This window comes from Colias philodice, chromosome 32 (assembly GCF_061535455.1).
Source record: "Colias philodice isolate Cphi_HAF_F1 chromosome 32, ilColPhil1 Martin Lab GWU primary, whole genome shotgun sequence".
Classification (NCBI taxonomy): Eukaryota; Metazoa; Arthropoda; class Insecta; order Lepidoptera; family Pieridae; genus Colias; species Colias philodice.
Window position 1 is genome coordinate 828,079 of NC_143117.1, and position 21,684 is coordinate 849,762.

General features: G+C 34.1%; 1 protein-coding gene and 1 long non-coding RNA gene across 2 annotated transcripts in view; one reads left to right on the forward strand and one right to left on the reverse strand.

The window, feature by feature from the left end:
* Positions 1-21,684, forward strand: part of LOC149474917 (uncharacterized) — a 272,804-nt gene that overhangs the window by 127,390 nt on the left and 123,730 nt on the right. The gene's annotated exons all lie outside the window — the stretch shown is intronic.
* Positions 13,804-18,939, reverse strand: LOC149474921 (uncharacterized). The gene has a single exon (XM_089714038.1). It carries the CDS (start codon positions 18,787-18,789, stop codon positions 17,854-17,856), a length of 936 nt encoding a protein of 311 aa, XP_089570164.1. The 5' UTR covers positions 18,790-18,939; the 3' UTR covers positions 13,804-17,853.

The following is a 21,684-nucleotide window of genomic DNA, read 5'->3' on the forward strand; positions in this document are numbered from 1 at the left end:
AAAAAACTACTTTATTTCTGAGTAATTTAGGCTTTATTACCGAAGTTCACGGAATTCATAAAAATTGGAGAGCAGGCGAAATCATTGAAAACTCCTAACTCCTAATAAAAATATAATTGTTGATGACAAAACATTTTATTTTTTAACAATATTCATTGTTACAGGTGATTCTGGGTATCCGCAGCGTCAGTACCCAATGGTGCCAGTTCCAAATGCAGACGAGGGAACACCAGAACATCACTATAACTAGCTGCATGCTACTGCAAGAAACACCGTAGAAAGAACAATTGGGGTCCTTAAAGCCAGATTTAGATGCCTATTAGCACATAGAGTCCTACATTATGACCCCGACACGGTTTCGAAGATTGTAATAGCATGTTGCGTGCTTCACAATATTTGTAATCGTGCCGGCCTGCCAGCTCCAGCCATATTCAATTCAGAGCTAGAGGTTGAGGCTGGTTTTCATAGGACCAGACAAAGTGTAGCTTCAAATGAGGATGTACCTAATGAAACTGCACTTGGTCAGCTATGTAGACAAAGATTGATAAATGAATTATGGAGGGCAAGGAACACGCGGTAATTGTAATTAATTCAATCAAAAATCAATGCAAATTATTTATTCCGGAAAATTATATTCATAGGTGTTAGTAACTCAATTAGGGCTTATAAACTAATGTTAGTAAATTAAGAAACTATAAGTAAAACCACAGATAATTTTTTACTACTAAAATAAGTTAAGAACTAATAAATGTATTTAAGTATAAAAGTATTTTATTTTTTTAAATTTTCAGCTAATAATTTAAGACCTTCCCCGACGGCAATCAGGCCCTCTGCTGTCATTCTGTTGGTCTCCCTTTGTGAGTTGACCATCACCTCCTGTAACTCACAGTAGCGACGGTCAATCTCAATCCGTTGCTCTTCCAAGCTAAGAAACCTTTCAGTAAAGGTTGTTAATTGAGATTGCCGCCTTTGTGATGAAGGTGATCGTCTTCTTTGCCGTTGTTGTGGACGACTCGATGACCCTGAAACGTAAAATAAATATTAATTTATTATTATTTCCACCGGTCGCGGTGACGCATTTTTGACAAGTCTTCTGATGTTATTATTATTTCCTTAATTCATTATCAAGTATTATTTAGTTTTATTTGTATGTATTTCCAAATTTTTATTGTTGACTAGCTTTCCGCCCGCGGCTTCGCCCGCGTTTTCAAAGAAAAACCCGTTCCCGTAGGATTTCCGGGATAAAACCTATCCTATGTCCTTTCTCGGGTATCAAAATATCTCTATACCAAATTTCATGCAAATTGGTTCAGTAGTTAAGGCGTGATTGAGTAACAGACAGACAGACAGAGTTACTTTCGCATTTATAATATTAGTATGGATTATAAATATTGTAAATCAATTCATAAATCTCATAATTACTTGTAGTACGACGTGGTGATGGACCCGCGACGTTCAATTGACGTCGAGCAGGAAAGTTGCCTGAGCCAGAGGGGGTAACTGCTTGCAGAGGGCTCGTTACCTCCGCTCTCGGTGGTGTATGAGCAGGGGAAGGTTCGGGATTCGGGATACAGTTAACATATTGCTGAATTAGTTGAGGTCTCTGAAAAAAAAAAACATAGTATTTCAAATACTGGAATCAATAAAAAAGTACCATTTTCATAATATCTTATTAATATATACCTCAGTATCTGCCATACTAACATTTTCCGTATTTATAGCAGTCTCATCCAAGACTTGGTATTCCTAGAACAATATAAGAAACATTTACTAATAAGTTGTTTATTATTAAGTAATATTTTATTAATACACTAGGTATTTACTTACAATAGTTGTGGTTTCATTTATCATAGATGAAGTCGGCAATGTGGGGCTTTCGTTGGCATCAGTAAGGACGGGGATTTCCTAAAAAAAGAACATGACATTGAATAATTATATTTTACATACATACATGTATCGGATCAACAAAATCGATAACAATAGCTTACTTCAAATGGATTAATTTCCAAATGCCTATCACCAATTGCAAAACCTTCCCCGCCCATTAATGTGAGTATTTTCTCCTCCACCTCTGAAAGCTCCACCACCGATTCACATCCACCACCAGTCTTATTGCGTGCCCGGTATCTTAGGGCAGCTTTTTTCTTCACGGCACTCTTTTTGTCAGACCAATACTAAAGCAAAATTAAAAGTTTATTAATAATATATAGGTAAGCCAGATACCTACACGGTATAAGATGAATAGTTTTCTATATGCCTATTGCCTACCTTTGTCCACTGTTTCCATGTTTTAGTGCAGCCTCCCAAGCTATTTAATTTGATAGTCAACTCCTCCCATGTTTTTCTAGCTTCGTCTCTAGCGCTCGGGACTTTTGAAAAACCCTTGGCTAAGCTAGGATGTTTGCTAAGATAGTCGACTAGATACTCTACTTGGGCACGGGAGGGATGAGACGACCTTTCCGAGGAGCTACAATGTTTAAGATTTTAAGTTAAATATTTCAATAAGCTTGTTGTATAAGATAATATTTTAGTTAAATACAAGAATCACATTACTCACCTCATAGTTGTTATTTTTGCAGTTTTCTCCTTTAAATAATTTATGCAACACGTTTAACACCAATTACACAACAACTTAATAAAGCCAAACTGAAACATTAACTAAAACTCCGGTTAAATATTTGATTCGATGTCCCCGAATTTCATTATTTTGTGCTGTTTAATCGATAGCTGGTAGTGGATTTTCTTAACAAACTGCTTTTCTTTTCCAACAAAAATGCGTAGTTTTTGTGAAAATCGAAAATGAAAATTATTTTTTTTAAGGTTATTTTTGTACTAAAAACGACACTTTTATACCATTGTCGTATTAAAACTTCTAGTAATCTCGCACACAGGCAATATTTTTAAATATAATGCCGTATTATTAATTTATTTATAACAATTTCTTAAATTATATTACCTGGAAAATGTAAGTTTGTATTTACCACGTATTTACGACATGCCATTATAGATAATAAATGTTATATTATGACGCGTTCACAATTGTAGATAATAAATATAATTCGAAAGTGATTTTTAAAATGAATTTGTCAAAAATAATTTTAAGGACAGCGCTAGTCGTCCGCTAAACGGATGAATAAAATAAATTAGTTGTCCGATTACCGGATGAATAAAATAATAATTCTTTAGAGAACTGCCGCACGTATTATAGGTTTTTTGTGGGGGGAGGAGAGGGGGGAGGAGGGCACACGTAGGTATTTGATTTTTTTTGCGCGTCGACGGAGCCCCGCTTCGCGGGGCTCCTATTTCTGTGTAGTTTTTTTTTTAAGAAACCTAACCTAACCTAACCTAACGGCTAACCTAACCTAAACTTGATTTTTTTTTGCGCGTCGACGGAGCCCCGCTTCGCGGGGCTCCTGTTTCTGTGTAGTTTTTTTTTTAAGAAACCTAACCTAACCTAACCTAACGGCTAACCTAACCTAAACTTGATTTTTTTTGCGCGTCGACGGAGCCCCGCTTCGCGGGGCTCCTATTTCTGTGTAGTTTTTTTTTTAAGAAACCTAACCTAACCTAACCTAAACCTAACCTAACGAATTGAGGGCGAATATCTCGGCCATTTTTGATTTTAGAGAAAAGTTGTTCCTATAAAACATGCTTATATTAGCGTAATCTTTACGATAAAACAATAATAAATAGGTGTTATAATGACACCAACTCCATCAAAAATTTTCTAAGTCCTGAGCCCCCTTTGCTTTAGTCCAACCCAACTAGCTTTAGTGTTAAAAGGTTATCTAGTAATCCGAATAATCGGACGATTAAATTATTTTATTCATCCGGTAATCGGACGACTAATTTATTTTATTCATCCGTTTAGCGGACGACTAGACACTTCGTAATTTTAATTTAGATAGCATTTGATAATAACAAAAATTTTACGATACATAAATAAAATACAAACAGGTTGTTTAAACCTACGTAGTTTTTTTTTGTTTGAGTGGGAATCGCCCTAAAGTCGCTTCTGGCACTCGCCGGCCGCTGCCGCGGCACGCTCGCTTCGCTCGCTCGGCTCGTGCGGCAGTTCAACAGTTAACCTAACACGCTCGTCGCTTCGCTCCTCGCTACCTATTTGAATACTAAAAGTAAAAGTTAATCGATTTTTAAAACTGAAGCAAGTGAGCTATAAAAAAAACATTAAAAATTAAAATGTATCATTTATACTCTATGATAAGCTAGTATATTTGTATTGCTAATCTGTGATCTGCGTCATATTAACTAATCTGTGTTATCTGTGGCTTGTTGTGAATACAAAATATGGAACGATTTTTGGCTATACTAAATTGTTAAAATACTATTTTGACAAAATAAATTGTAATATGTAAATAAAGTAATAGGTACGTAAATATATTTAAAAATAATGCGTGTGAGTGTGATAATTAGACATTTTGATACTATAATGGCTTAAGATTTTACTTTAAGTTGCGTTTTTAGTACAAAAATAACCTTAAAAAATATCATTTTCAATTTCGATTTTCACAAAAACTACGCATTTTTGATGGAAAAGAAAAGCAGTTTGTTAAGAAAATCCACTACCAGCTATCGATTAAACAACACAAAATAATGAAATTCGGGGACATCGAATGTAATATGCAGCCAAAACTCCAACATAACTTTTAGAAAGAATGCAACACGAAACACTTTAAAATTAGGTACAAAAAACCACTTGAGAAATAAACATAAGTCAAACGAACCACAGACAAGCGTCCTTTTTTTTCAGTGACGCTAGAATTATTTTGATTTTAAAGAATTTATCAGTGTAAAATTGCAATTTTAGTTTAATTCCACCCACGGTACAATACTAAAGTGTTATTATGTCTTCAAAATGTGTTAAATTGCCGCATTTTAAAGATAATAACAATGTCGATAAATTCAAATCTATAAGATCCCTTCACTAGGCAAGTGAGTTTCGAAGTGAGACTCACTTCGCTTCGCCTCTGCCGAGCGGATGTTTACAGAATGCGAAACCAAAAACTCGAACGTTCGAAAGTGAAGTGAGTCGACTCACTCAGGTGAGATGCGAGTTCGGGCGCGTTTTTTACAGAATAGCCTAGCTGCTACGTCCGTACAATACGTTCCCGTGAGAAACGTCGACGCAGCAATGTCTTGGGGATCCGTTGGCGTAACTCCTCCCCCCGAAGACCAGCAACTATTTGAGCACGGTGTGATAAAATGTTGCTGGAAACTGTGGTCCTGGCGAAGATTCGGTACAATTTTGACTGTCTTGATCTTCCGTCTTTGTATTAGGGTCGTCTTGATTCTTCCAGCACGTAACGTTCTTATAACGGATTACTTTGTAAGTTGCGAAAAGTAGCAAAGTGCCCAAAAGGAATGTATAAATTGGGACAGTGGTATGGTATATCGTCGATGTATTCTTTTCTAGTTCAATCGGTGCTTGCATCAGTACCTTAGTATGAATCTTATGCAGATCTTCCAAATTTATTGAATTCAACTTTACATGATTTTCAGGGCTGTGGTTGAAGTGTATTTCATTTAAGTCGATATTACTTATTTTCAGTGGTTGTCCTCGAATTCTATCTTGAACGTTATTGACTTTAAATTTATCTGATTCCAGGATACAAATATCCCGTTTGATAAAATATGCTAAATTTGCCCAAATCCTTAGCATAATGACAGAAAATGTAGATGATATATTGCAAGAATTGGTTAGAATTGAAAATACATTAGCTTTCATTCGTACGTCCTCAACACATCATTCTATGTTAAGTTCAAATGTGTTAAAGGATATATTAATAAAATTAAATACTATATATGGTAAGGATAGAATTTTAGAGTTAGAATTAAGACAATATTACGATATAATAAAACCAGGATATTATTTTAATGGAAAAAAGATTATAATTGTTCTTAAATTTCCGATAGTGTCTAAGGATTCATTTACTTAAGCTTCACAATATCTTTTTTGACTGATATGCTCTAGAGACCTAGAGTGTCATGAGACAAGTGGTGTGATGACTGGTACTTAAAACCTACTGAGTTATTTTTTTAGTTGTCCTACTGTTGTACTGGTCCAATTTTTTTAATTCTTTCGTTGTTGGAAAGCTACACTATCCATAAGTATAATACACTATGTTTGTTCAATAAATGCTTTTAATAAAAAAAATACTAAAAGTTTTACAATTTACCAAACATTGAGTCCATGTTTCTGTAGCAATCTATTTATTATTACTTGGGACCATATCCAATGTTATAAGTAACATTTTTATCTCTTTCAGGCAGACCATCCATCTCAATTTGCCTTAATTGACATATCAAATACTACTGATCAACCATCATGCTCAGGTTATCCACATCCACAAGATGCCAAGGATCTTGAATTGGTAAGAGCAGTTCTTGAATAGAAAACCTATATGAAATAATTCTTGTTTAAGGTGGATGTTCCGACCGTCCCTCCATACATTTTTGATGACGACTAAACACTTAACACAGACACTATTTCTTTAAAACTAATCATTTTATCACTTCTCTACAATGAAATGTGTCCGCGTTCGACCTTTTTAATCAATAACTTACATTATTTACTTAGAAAAACAACAGTGAAATACCGGCAAAATTTGACACTTCTACAGTAGTGTGCGTGACTTTTGCCAAGCGAAACACGACATAAAGCACGACATCTAGCGCGTCAATGTCTAAACGAATGGCGATGTTTAGACATTGACGCGCTAGATGTCGTGCATTCGCGTTCGTTATCTTATACATAATTCGCATAATTCTAATAAATCAAAGTTCTATGTGTAATAATTGAGTAATTTCATTTCCAATCGTTCAAAGAAAATAACAATAAAATAAAATAAAACTAATGACCTTAGAAACTATGTTTTTTTTTGTAAACAATTTATTACTCATTATTGTTCGTCCGTCGTAGGTCTGTAAACTGTATTGTACACTGAAGGTAAATGGTACTGTAGGTACTTTAGTTCGGCGTCGTCGTCGGCTTGATATAAAATTACATTCTTGATTTCATTGACACGCGCTATGATTTGCGCGCGGAATTTCTTGTGTTGTGAATTTATTTTTGTATGCTATGCATTTTTTGATTCAAATTGCAATATTTCTCTAGTATGCATTTGAGACTATATTGTAAATTGTAATAATTGATCGTGGGTATAGTCATTAATTATTCTAATAACGCAATTAGTAATATGTATATGTATTTTCGGTGGGATTCAAAACAAAAAATTGGCCCGTGATTTTTATGAAATTTCACCACATTGCAAATCACATCAATCATAGTTCATACACATGTATGACGAAAGTGATTAGTATTGTGGCTAACATTGACTCATCAGTTCATCACTGAAACCAGTGATAAATCAGTACCTATATCATATTGTGTTTGAATATTTTTAAACAATGATATAAGTATACAATTATTATAAATCGATAAACTATCAAAGTAATCACAAACTTGCAAACATTGGTAAAATATGCTTTAGCGAATTTTCAGACAGACACACAATTTTATTACTTAGTTTGTTTTAGCAAAGTAGGTACCTACTCTGTTTACGTCACGCGTCGGCCGTCGCGTCGTCGAAAACGGTGCACCCAGAAACAAACATACCTAATTACCTAATTCAGTTACAATCCTTCTTTTGTTCCAATACGATTTTTTTTCCTGATAGCTAATAGCAAAACCATATGTTACTTTGTTTTCGTAAATATGTTTTTCACCTTCCTGGTTATTTTCACATAATGAAATATAATAAAATAATAAATAGTGTATTAGATTTGTTATTGTATCTTGTATAGGTACGAATTATTCTTACTTGTTGGTTATGAAATGTTCAAATACCTATTGAAATAATTTACTGTTACAAATCATTAGTGTTATTAGTTTTGAGTGAATAGGCATGGATCAGAAATTCAGAATATTATATGCTGCTAACTACTCAAATACATACATGTTTTGATAAAAAAAAACAATAGTGTACAGTGAAATTAGTCTCGAGAAATTTTTGCATATGTAGTGGTGTGTATATTACTCAGATCTTAGAGCGCGTTTCCATTATATCGTTCTAGCCTATACAAAAATGTTTCGATATCCTAACATTACTATTTAATTTTATACTTATCCCTAGCAATACTCTGATTTATGTTTTAAAGAAAATGGTTTTGACTTTATAAAAAAAATAATATATCATTCAATTTTACGTCCTTGAGCCAATGACAAGGCGAATACCGTGAAACAATAAAATATCTTGTTCATAATAATTTGTTTCGTAATTAATATTTGACCATAATAATTACGAAACAAAACAAATAAATAAATCGTCACTTGATAGTGGAAAGTGGAAACACGCACAAAACCAGAATAAACCAGTTTACGCTGTCCGCAGGTGCCTCGTGCAGTCCGGCGTCAGTCGCTTGGTACCGTTAGAACATAAAGCACACATTTCATTCGAAAATTATAATTATTACGTAGTTTAATTGTTAAATTTTGTATTTGTTGATTGTTGTTATTGTTTGTTATTGTTGTTATTGTTTGTTATTAAAGTGAAACTTTTATTACATCGTCTCAAACTTTTTGGTCTGTGTAGCGCATGTCGCGTGTATCGCGGCTGCCGAGTAGGTATACCTACTCGGCAGCCGACCGTCACGCGACATGCGCTACACAAAGCAGTGTTCGGAACCGTTCGAACAGTTTCACTTTTACCGTGGTTTACATTTTTGGCCGGAGAACACCTAATTCATACACGTCTTCACTGAAGTAAAAATCGGCACTGCTTGTAATGTTTGGAACTAATAAAATATTAATAATACTAATATTATATACTTGAATAAAAACTAAAAATAAAATGTTGTTTTTTTTTTATTTGCTGACCATACACTACTACAAACGCAAAAATTTCTCCAAGCTAATTTACCTGTAATGTAATAAAATAAAACTGCGTTTTATTGTAATCAATTTTGACATTATTTATTTTCCAAAATTAATGATGAATAAAATAGTTTACGCCAACAAATATGTATAACTTTTATTTTTATAACAATCGTTCATACCGTAGCAGGTAGCGTTTTGAGTCTCACGCAACGTTGCCGCATCGCATGACAGCAGAAATTGCGACGTTGCCATTCCTTTAGTATAAACAAACACTATGGATACCTACGCGTAGGTACGCTCGCGAATGCAAATTCGGTGATTTACTAATTATTGATTTGTCGTAAAATACGTTATTTTGTTATTAATTTGAATAATATTGTAAGGAATCTAATTCAGTGTTAGATTTTCAAAATTAGATTAAGGATAATTTGTAATCATTGAAATAAATATTTTTGGATGTACATACTGGTCTTTTTATTTTATTCCCCTGTGCTCATATTATGTCATGAAACCTTTCAGTAGATACATGGACGAAATCGCAGCCAGCTGCAGCGCCCAGCAGTAATTAGCTATAACATATAGGTAAGGTAATAAATAATAGCTCTATAGTTAATACGCACCTTGATACTTACCGTAGAGTTGTTTGATGTTGAATCCGTAATAAATAAAATTTACACAATTGAATGTTACTTTTGATAGGTTATTCAGATAGAAATAAACGAAAAAAGTTTGGAAAATCCAAAAGTGCACGCCTCATAATTTTTTTTTAATAATTATTTATTAATTATTATTTTTGTTTATTTAATAACAATTAAACCACATCGAATCAGACCCTGAAAAATGAAAGGGTTCTATTCCTGAGCATACTCAAGCGTAAGAGAAAAAAAAAGACTCGATTAGTAAAGTATTTCGGTCGCTATCGTGTTAACAAGAAAATCCTCCGCACATACAGACACACGGACGTCCAAGACAGAACTTTTTTAAACTGTTTTTTAACTAGTTTAAATAACAAAAATGACATCAAAAATATCATGAATGTTAAAAATAGTGTTTTTTTCTTAATATGTGTGTGTATTTATTATCTTACAAGTGCAATGTATGATACATAAAGACATTTTAAGTTTGAAAAATCAGATGTTTTGCGCGAAGTGACAGTAGTACCCACCTCAACGCTTCGCTTATGAGGCGTGCAATAAATAAATAGTTCCCGTTCCCGTGGGATTTACGGGATATAACCTATCCTATTTGTTAATCCAAGTTACCTGTTGAGTATGAATATCATCGTTTACGCATGAAAATAAGTGGACGCGATCTCCACTTATGTTCATACAAATACAGACTTTACAGGGTGCTCCAAAATTACAACATTTCAAAATTTTTTGCTACTTGTTTTTATTTTTATTTTAATTAAAACTAGATAAAAACTAACAGTAATTTTTACTTTTTGAAAATATTTAGGTTTTTATTAATGTTTAAAAATCGTCTTATTCCTAAATGACGTCATTCTTATGGTGGACTTTGTTCTAACGTCTGTATGTATAACGTCGCCACATCAATTTTAATTTTAATTTATTTTCTCTTAAAATTTGCGATTAAGAAAATATTTTTTGTGGTAACAATAGCATTATGAAGAAATGCTTTTTTTTTTCTTTCATGCTCTTAATTTTATAATAGTACCTATAAAATGAAATGTTATCCAACTTCAAATCGAAAGGCACTGTATCCATACAGAAAAATGTCTAAGCTGTACAAAAGTGAAATCTACATTTAATTATACCATAACTTAATTATAAAACGTTACATAGAACTTATAAATCAAAAATTTCGAAAATTCGAGTTTTAAACATTTTTTATTAAATACAGCTTATGTAAAGGATAAAAATCAATAAACTTAAAGATTCAGAATAAATAAACAATTACACAAATTATGTTTCAGACAGCCGGAGGCCCCAAAAAAAACTACGAATTCACTTAGAAATACTTTAATATAAACTTATTACAATACGTCTTGCTCGATGCAAGTCTTAACAATTAATAACTATAAAGCTAATTGAATATAAAATGAAAACTTAAAATTACGTTGCGCCAATGGAATCTGCAGTGCTATTCTGTAAGGTTATTATAAAAACTCGAACGCGGAATCCGCGGTGAGTTTTCGATTTCGTATTCTGTAAAACTCGACAGTACTAGTGGCGCCACATCGTCGAGAGCGGCGACGAGGCGAACTGTGCTAAGTGAGTATTTTGACCAATACGAATTCACCTGTCAGCAATTCACTCGCCTATTAGGTGCCGAGTTCGTGAGTGAGTTAGTGGTTGTGGAACAAATTTGATACAAATTTTATATATTTTTTTACTAAAATGGCGCGTTATTTTATATTAAGTGCTATAATACGAGAAGCTAATGCTGTGGATATAATAGAAAGTCGCCGGCAAAGTACCAGCATTCGGGAAATGCAAATTATTAATCGAAATAAAAATTTTGTTGAATGCTACCGTTTATCGGAAGAACTAGTTTCTCAAGTGATGGAAGACATTAAAGTTTTAGTTAAAAAACCTCAACGTCGACGAAGAGGATTAACTGCTAGAGTCAAGGTATGTATCTAAGTGCTTTATATGTGTATTCATAATGTCATGAAAAGTTACTGTTACAATAGTCATCGGTCCCGTGATTTCATCTGCGGAAGTCCCGATCCCGTGTGAATATTGGGATAACTTTCCCATAACTCTGTAAAACATTCCATTATGTAGGTAGGTAACATAACTTCCTCGCATAGAACATAGAACCACTAACGATAACGTCATCTAATCCCCGATTATTTTTTATGATGTCACCCTTTCAAGTGGTAGGTACCCTATGTTAAAGTCCAAAGTTTCTCTCCCTTACGGTTTCTTTAAAAACGTTTTGAGTTATTAACCGACTTTAATTATGGATGGTTTCCTTATCAGATTAAGTACCTTTTATTTTGATAGTTTCAAGAAATTTCATTAATTTTTTTCAGTTGTTATGTGCACTTTCTTTCTTTGCGACTGGGAGCTATCAAAGGATATGTGGAAAACACATAAATTCGTTTGTGTCGCAGCCATCAGCATCTCGTAGTATCCACGAGGTCATAGAAGCCCTAAGCCATCCAAGTATAGTAAAAAAATACATAAGATTTCCCCAAAATTCTGAAGAAAGACTGAGACTCAAAACAAGGTTTGTGTACCTACCTAAATAAACCTATCATGTTAATGAAAAATATTTAATGATTTTTTTATTTCTTATTGCAGATTCTATGAGAAATTCAGTATTCCTGGGGTAATAGGATGTGTAGATGGGACTTTTGTGACAATGGTGAGACCAACTTGCCATGAAGAACGATACTACTGTCGCAAAGGATATCATGCAAGAAATGTACAAATGGTAAGCCTGATATAATAATGTCTGTATACGCTTTCGCACTTGAACCACAGAAAATCGATTTAATGAAATTTGGACCAATTCCATAGGATCATTAACGAAGCAGTATAAATCACAAGACGCTGCTAGTACCTATATTTTTTTTAACATTCATTAGAACAGCCACATAAAAATAGTTGTAAAATAATTCTTTTTGCAGTTCACAGATGCAGATTTGAACATAATACATGTAGATGCAACATATGGCGGAGCGACTCACGACAGCCTTATTTTTAATAATTGCATCATTCGGGACCACCTCGAACAATTAGTACAAACAGGCGAATCTGTGTACTTGTTAGGTGAGTTACCTCTTAGCTAATTAATTATAAAGACGAATCTTTGTTTGTTTGTAAATATTTAACTCAAAAACTACTGGATTAATTCCTTCAAAAATTCTTTCATCATTAAAAAAACTACTTTATTTCTGAGTAATTTAGGCTTTATTACCGAAGTTCACGGAATTCATAAAAATTGGAGAGCAGGCGAAATCATTGAAAACTCCTAACTCCTAATAAAAATATAATTGTTGATGACAAAACATTTTATTTTTTAACAATATTCATTGTTACAGGTGATTCTGGGTATCCGCAGCGTCAGTACCTAATGGTGCCAGTTCCAAATGCAGACGAGGGAACACCAGAACATCACTATAACTAGCTGCATGCTACTGCAAGAAACACCGTAGAAAGAACAATTGGGGTCCTTAAAGCCAGATTTAGATGCCTATTAGCACATAGAGTCCTACATTATGACCCCGACACGGTTTCGAAGATTGTAATAGCATGTTGCGTGCTTCACAATATTTGTAATCGTGCCGGCCTGCCAGCTCCAGCCATATTCAATTCAGAGCTAGAGGTTGAGGCTGGTTTTCATAGGACCAGACAAAGTGTAGCTTCAAATGAGGATGTACCTAATGAAACTGCACTTGGTCAGCTATGTAGACAAAGATTGATAAATGAATTATGGAGGGCAAGGAACACGCGGTAATTGTAATTAATTCAATCAAAAATCAATGCAAATTATTTATTCCGGAAAATTATATTCATAGGTGTTAGTAACTCAATTAGGGCTTATAAACTAATGTTAGTAAATTAAGAAACTATAAGTAAAACCACAGATAATTTTTTACTACTAAAATAAGTTAAGAACTAATAAATGTATTTAAGTATAAAAGTATTTTATTTTTTTAAATTTTCAGCTAATAATTTAAGACCTTCCCCGACGGCAATCAGGCCCTCTGCTGTCATTCTGTTGGTCTCCCTTTGTGAGTTGACCATCACCTCCTGTAACTCACAGTAGCGACGGTCAATCTCAATCCGTTGCTCTTCCAAGCTAAGAAACCTTTCAGTAAAGGTTGTTAATTGAGATTGCCGCCTTTGTGATGGAGGTGATCGTCTTCTTTGCCGTTGTTGTGGACGACTCGATGACCCTGAAACGTAAAATAAATAGAAATAGAAATAGAAAATAGAAAAAATCTTTATTGAAAAAGTTTCAAAATAATACAGTTAAAAATTTGGGGAAATTAAAGCCTGTGTTAGTTCAAAACTGTGTTACAGGCTTTAGAATCCCCTCACAATCTTAGTATATTGGTTGCCTTTTTCAACTTAAATAATTTTACAATTTAAACAAAAAAAAAAGATTGCATGCATGTATATTTGTGTGTGTGTGTGTGTGTGTGTGTGTGTGTGTGTGTGTGTGTGTGTATGTATGTGTGTGTAATAGAATAATAATTTCTTTTAAATATATGAACGTAATAAGTTCTCTGTGGCTTCGTAATCTAACTGCTTAAGAATAATTAATAGATTTTTTTTAAATTTATGATTTGTATATTTTTTAACTATTTTTACGTTATTACCAAATAAGCTATTATATATCTTTGGAGAAAAGAAATCCAAACATCTACTACCGAAAGCAGTATTAAACGTTGGAACAGGAACCCGCTCCAATCGTTTGTCACATTGTGAAAGTGTCGGTACAGTGTATCGATGAAATTTGCAAAGGCAGCGATATAAAAACATTTTTCTCACTGTTAGTACATTACACTGTTGATATAGATCAGTTGTAGGGTGCCTGAACGGTAGACGATACATAACCTTAAGTATGGCGCGTTGTGAACGTTCCAATTGTATAAGGTTACATTTAGGTGCACTGCCCCAGATGGTCAAGCAGTAGGTTATGATACTCTCACATAAAGATTTATATGTTAAAGTGAGTATATCAGGGCTGGCCACTTCCCTTAGATTTTTAAAAACATGCATCAATTTTCTAGATCTAGTGGAGACTTCAGTTATGTGTGGGCCCCAGGTAAGTCGGTCATCCAATATGACTCCCAAATACTTTATAGTTTCAACTCGATCCAAAGTGGCACATGAGCAACACGCGGGGAGGCTCACCTCTCTGTTACATGGGTAGGTATGCAATTTAATGTTAAATGACTCATCCGGGCATGTACGAGCTGTAATATTAAAGCAAACATATTTGGTCTTCATGGTGTTTAGTGTAAGTAGGCTATCTTCTAACCAGGCTGTTACCTTACTCATTTCTATTTCAGCAGTTTGTCGTACTGCACTCCAAGAAGAACCATGAAATAAAAGAACAGTATCGTCCGCGAACATGGTTATGTCGGTATTATTTAAACGAAGATTACTTAGTTCGTTCACGTAGACAATAAACAGCGATGGACCGAGGGTGCTACCCTGCGGTATTCCGTACAAACATGAAGCGTTGTTGCTAAAGTGGCCATTTACCCTTACCCTCTGTGTTCTGCCTGTCAGATAAGATCTGAACCATTCAAGAGGCATTCCCCTTACTCCCATATTTTGCATACGTGCCAAAAGTATAGGAATAGATACGGTGTCAAATGCCTTTTGAAGGTCCAGAAATACACCCATGCACTTTTCATTGTTGTCCAGGTAAGATCGTATTTTTGATGTTAAGTTGTAGACAGCATCCTCTGTAGACTTACCGATCCTGAACCCATATTGCAGTGAACTGAGCATCTTAAATCTAGTTAAGTATTTTATCAATCTATTGTTTACAATTTTTTCAATTATTTTAGAAAATGTAGATATAAGCGAAATTGGTCTATAATTACAGGCTAAACTTTTGTCACCAGATTTAAAAATAGGAGATACTATGGCTTTTTTAAATGAGTCTGGAAAAACGGCACTTCCAAAACTAAGATTAATTAAGTATGTAATAGGTTCAATGATTAGATTTTGAATTTCTTTTAGCAAATTGGTAGATATATTATCCCAACCTGTAGTACAGGAAGATTTTAAACTATTTATTACACTTTGAACCTCATTGCAGTTTGTCGGTAAAAGTAGGAACGAATTAGGGGGGGCGTCTACAGAGGAAGCTTTTTTAGCCAAACAACCCTCAGTGCATCCCAACATATTAAGTGTATTGTTTGCTAAATCGCTACCTATAGAAGTAAAATATCTGTTCACTTCATTAAGCGAGTCATTAGCAGATGTTTTTGTTTTTAAGAGCTTATCAGGTATTGGTGTGGTTTTATTAATGTTGCATACATCCTTTATTATATTCCATGTATTTTTAATATTTCCTGCATTCTGTCTAAATTGGTTTTGATAATACTGTTTCTTAGCTGTTTTTATTAAATAATTACATGTGTTACGATATCTTTGAAAATAATCTTTAAATTCTATGTCATTAGGTTTAGCTTTACATTGTTTTTGCAATTTGTTTCTTTTTCTAATAGACCTCAAAAGTCCTAGGGTGATCCAGGGTTTAAGACATTTCCTTCTATTGGGTACGACACAGGTTTTGCTATTATTTTGGATAATTGTCTGCAATTTAGATATTAAATAGACAGCGGCTTCGTTAGTATCTGTTATTTGAAAGTATTCATTCCAATCTACCTTGGACAGTTGTTCCTTTATCATGTTATAATTTAACCTAGTTTTAGAAATTATGGAAGCATCTTTTGAGATATTGCTGTCATTTATTATTAATAGAATGGGTGAGTGATCCGTCAATTGTTCGAAAATAACAGTTTGCCATTTTAGCTGCGACTTAATCATAACATGATCGATACATGTCTTGTCCCTTGTAGGTTTGTCAATTCCTTGTAGTAAACCATAAAATGCCATTAAACTTAAATAATAAGCACCATGTGTTGTTATGTCACCAGAAAGAATATTTATGTTTATGTCACCTGTAAATATAATAGTTTTAGATTTTGTGTTCTTTAATATGTTATCCAGTGAGTCTATGTATTTAGTAGGATTGGAAAAGCAAGGTGGTCTATACGAGCATATCAAGGTACAATTATCATGCAAAGCTAAAACCAAACAATTCCCTTCTTCAATATCTGGTTCTGTTGCCGTTGCCGATATACCCTTTCGTACGTATACTACAATACCGTCATTTTTATTGAGAAATCGTTTTGTTGAAAATACTTGATAATTATTAAGAGATGGTGGAGGTTTAGTGTTGTCTAGCCAACATTCAGTCAAAACCATTACATCTATACGCACATTGAGCATTTCAACAAATACAAGAAAACTGTCTAGGTTATGATTTACACTTCGTATGTTTACTGTAACCATAGTAAAAGAATTAGTGTTTATCATTACTTTCTGTGATAAGTTGTTAGGATTATTTATGGTAATACATGACGGAGTGTGCAAGTTGTCCAAATCGTTTTGTATATTATTATTTATTTGTCTATCGAATGGTGTACAAGAATAAAATGCTGACCTTAAATTTGTGAAGCAACAATACACACTTCAATAATATAATATGCAGTTGAAAAGTATACTTAAATATTTTAATTCTATTAATTTTAACATAAATTGAAAATGAGTACAATAATAAATTTTCATGATCTGTAGTACTAAACATTATTATAATATTATGCAGCTGAATAATGGATGTGTGCATTATTTTTACGTTCATTTTATTATTTTTTAATGATTTTTTGTATTGTATTATTTTATGAAACAGTGTTTTAGTATTGTAATATATAGTTTGCATCAAACTGTAATGTGTAGTTTTATTTGTTAATGTTTTGCGGGTGTAATTCAAATGAAGTAAGCAGTACAACATAAAGAGAAATATAATATAAAAACAATAATTATAAAGTAAAAGTCCCATAAACAGTAGAAAGCAAGTGTTTAAACAATTCAACAACTCAATTTGAAACTTAACAATAATACATAATATGTGAATATTAGATTTAAAATACATGTTACAATACAAGCTATAGGCATGAGTATTCCAAAACATTGGTTGTGAATTTATTTTCATACATTTAGTGAATGAGAACGTAACCATCCAATTAGCACTTAAATAGAATAAAGAAAAAGGATGATAATAACATATTATGCATATTTTTGTTAAGCTTGGTTTATACATTTGACGAATGGTTATAATGTAACATATTAATATAAACGCTGAGTACGACTGGTTATTAAATTGCGTAGTGATAATAGTATAACTAGACTTAAAATTAACACAATCTTCGAGTTTATATAATACAAACAATATTATAAACAAAAAACCCTGTCGATATCAGCTTGTGATTTTATAGTAGTTTTTACAGATTTACTATCTTTTCTGGCATAAATATTTCCGCCACGCGTCCAGATAAAACGCCAATTTCTTTCACCCCCAAGCTTTTCTCGTGCTATATAGAAAAGATTCCGATTTGCATATGTTAAATGTTCGTTTATGTAAAATCGTCGCGGCTCGCCACCGAGCCCCGTGCCAGCGGTATCCGCGCCGCGGCGCACGCGCGCCGCATGCAACAGTTCGTCGCGCAGGTGCCGGCGAGTCAGACGTACGACTATGGGCCGTGCGCGCGCCGTTCCACCGTCGGTTTCCGCTTGCCGCCGCGTACCTCGTCTGTGCACGTTCACTATGTCGCGTTCCTCAATAGATAAACCTATCTTTTGTGCTAAAGTTATCACAACGTGTAAGAGATTCTCCCCGCTACTTTCACTTACGCCAGTAATCTCGACATCGTTAAGTAGGTTTTCCTGTTGGGATTCATTTAACTGCCTTTTTAACAAGTCTATAGACTCGAGATTTTCGCAGCACGGTTTACTTTCTAATTGTGATACCCGTTCCTCCAGACCGTCGAGGCGCGTACCGAAACTAGCTACCAACGTTGATATTCTAGACATCTCAAGTCTAAAGCTAGACAGCTCCGACCGCAGTAGTTTTATTTCCCTTACAAGAGAAGGTGACCCCTGTTGTTGTGGGGGCTCGACATCCAGAAAAACATCGGCTTCTCGTTCAGGAGCAGATTCCGTCTCCGCTGCTTTACTGGCTTTAGCTTTGCATGCTTTGCAGATCCACTTTGCATTCGAACGGGCATCTGGGCTACAACATGGCTTATGATACAGCGCGCAGCATTTATTGCACTTAGCGCCATCTACCGACGCGAAGAATTTGCCGCATACATTGCATTTATTAGCCATAATGATATTGATATTAGATTATAATTATATAGATTAAGAATAATTCAATCTTAATCCAACAGATGGCGAGAATGGAAGCTTCACAGTGCTTGGTTTAATTTTAATTCTTATAACTATTATATTTATTATATTCTATTTCGTTTGGCACCACATACAGTGTTTATAAAACCTAAACTTGATTTTTTTTTGCGCGTCGACGGAGCCCCGCTTCGCGGGGCTCCTGTTTCTGTGTAGTTTTTTTTTTAAGAAACCTAACCTAACCTAACCTAACGGCTAACCTAACCTAAACTTGATTTTTTTTGCGCGTCGACGGAGCCCCGCTTCGCGGGGCTCCTATTTCTGTGTAGTTTTTTTTTTAAGAAACCTAACCTAACCTAACCTAAACCTAACCTAACGAATTGAGGGCGAATATCTCGGCCATTTTTGATTTTAGAGAAAAGTTGTTCCTATAAAACATGCTTATATTAGCGTAATCTTTACGATAAAACAATAATAAATAGGTGTTATAATGACACCAACTCCATCAAAAATTTTCTAAGTCCTGAGCCCCCTTTGCTTTAGTCCAACCCAACTAGCTTTAGTGTTAAAAGGTTATCTAGTAATCCGAATAATCGGACGATTAAATTATTTTATTCATCCGGTAATCGGACGACTAATTTATTTTATTCATCCGTTTAGCGGACGACTAGACACTTCGTAATTTTAATTTAGATAGCATTTGATAATAACAAAAATTTTACGATACATAAATAAAATACAAACAGGTTGTTTAAACCTACGTAGTTTTTTTTTGTTTGAGTGGGAATCGCCCTAAAGTCGCTTCTGGCACTCGCCGGCCGCTGCCGCGGCACGCTCGCTTCGCTCGCTCGGCTCGTGCGGCAGTTCAACAGTTAACCTAACACGCTCGTCGCTTCGCTCCTCGCTACCTATTTGAATACTAAAAGTAAAAGTTAATCGATTTTTAAAACTGAAGCAAGTGAGCTATAAAAAAAACATTAAAAATTAAAATGTATCATTTATACTCTATGATAAGCTAGTATATTTGTATTGCTAATCTGTGATCTGCGTCATATTAACTAATCTGTGTTATCTGTGGCTTGTTGTGAATACAAAATATGGAACGATTTTTGGCTATACTAAATTGTTAAAATACTATTTTGACAAAATAAATTGTAATATGTAAATAAAGTAATAGGTACGTAAATATATTTAAAAATAATGCGTGTGAGTGTGATAATTAGACATTTTGATACTATAATGGCTTAAGATTTTACTTTAAGTTGCGTTTTTAGTACAAAAATAACCTTAAAAAATATCATTTTCAATTTCGATTTTCACAAAAACTACGCATTTTTGATGGAAAAGAAAAGCAGTTTGTTAAGAAAATCCACTACCAGCTATCGATTAAACAACACAAAATAATGAAATTCGGGGACATCGAATGTAATATGCAGCCAAAACTCCAACATAACTTTTAGAAAGAATGCAACACGAAACACTTTAAAATTAGGTACAAAAAACCACTTGAGAAATAAACATAAGTCAAACGAACCACAGACAAGCGTCCTTTTTTTTCAGTGACGCTAGAATTATTTTGATTTTAAAGAATTTATCAGTGTAAAATTGCAATTTTAGTTTAATTCCACCCACGGTACAATACTAAAGTGTTATTATGTCTTCAAAATGTGTTAAATTGCCGCATTTTAAAGATAATAACAATGTCGATAAATTCAAATCTATAAGATCCCTTCACTAGGCAAGTGAGTTTCGAAGTGAGACTCACTTCGCTTCGCCTCTGCCGAGCGGATGTTTACAGAATGCGAAACCAAAAACTCGAACGTTCGAAAGTGAAGTGAGTCGACTCACTCAGGTGAGATGCGAGTTCGGGCGCGTTTTTTACAGAATAGCCTAGCTGCTACGTCCGTACAATACGTTCCCGTGAGAAACGTCGACGCAGCAATGTCTTGGGGATCCGTTGGCGTAACTCCTCCCCCCGAAGACCAGCAACTATTTGAGCACGGTGTGATAAAATGTTGCTGGAAACTGTGGTCCTGGCGAAGATTCGGTACAATTTTGACTGTCTTGATCTTCCGTCTTTGTATTAGGGTCGTCTTGATTCTTCCAGCACGTAACGTTCTTATAACGGATTACTTTGTAAGTTGCGAAAAGTAGCAAAGTGCCCAAAAGGAATGTATAAATTGGGACAGTGGTATGGTATATCGTCGATGTATTCTTTTCTAGTTCAATCGGTGCTTGCATCAGTACCTTAGTATGAATCTTATGCAGATCTTCCAAATTTATTGAATTCAACTTTACATGATTTTCAGGGCTGTGGTTGAAGTGTATTTCATTTAAGTCGATATTACTTATTTTCAGTGGTTGTCCTCGAATTCTATCTTGAACGTTATTGACTTTAAATTTATCTGATTCCAGGATACAAATATCCCGTTTGATAAAATATGCTAAATTTGCCCAAATCCTTAGCATAATGACAGAAAATGTAGATGATATATTGCAAGAATTGGTTAGAATTGAAAATACATTAGCTTTCATTCGTACGTCCTCAACACATCATTCTATGTTAAGTTCAAATGTGTTAAAGGATATATTAATAAAATTAAATACTATATATGGTAAGGATAGAATTTTAGAGTTAGAATTAAGACAATATTACGATATAATAAAACCAGGATATTATTTTAATGGAAAAAAGATTATAATTGTTCTTAAATTTCCGATAGTGTCTAAGGATTCATTTACTTAAGCTTCACAATATCTTTTTTGACTGATATGCTCTAGAGACCTAGAGTGTCATGAGACAAGTGGTGTGATGACTGGTACTTAAAACCTACTGAGTTATTTTTTTAGTTTTTAAGATATTACCTATATTATTAA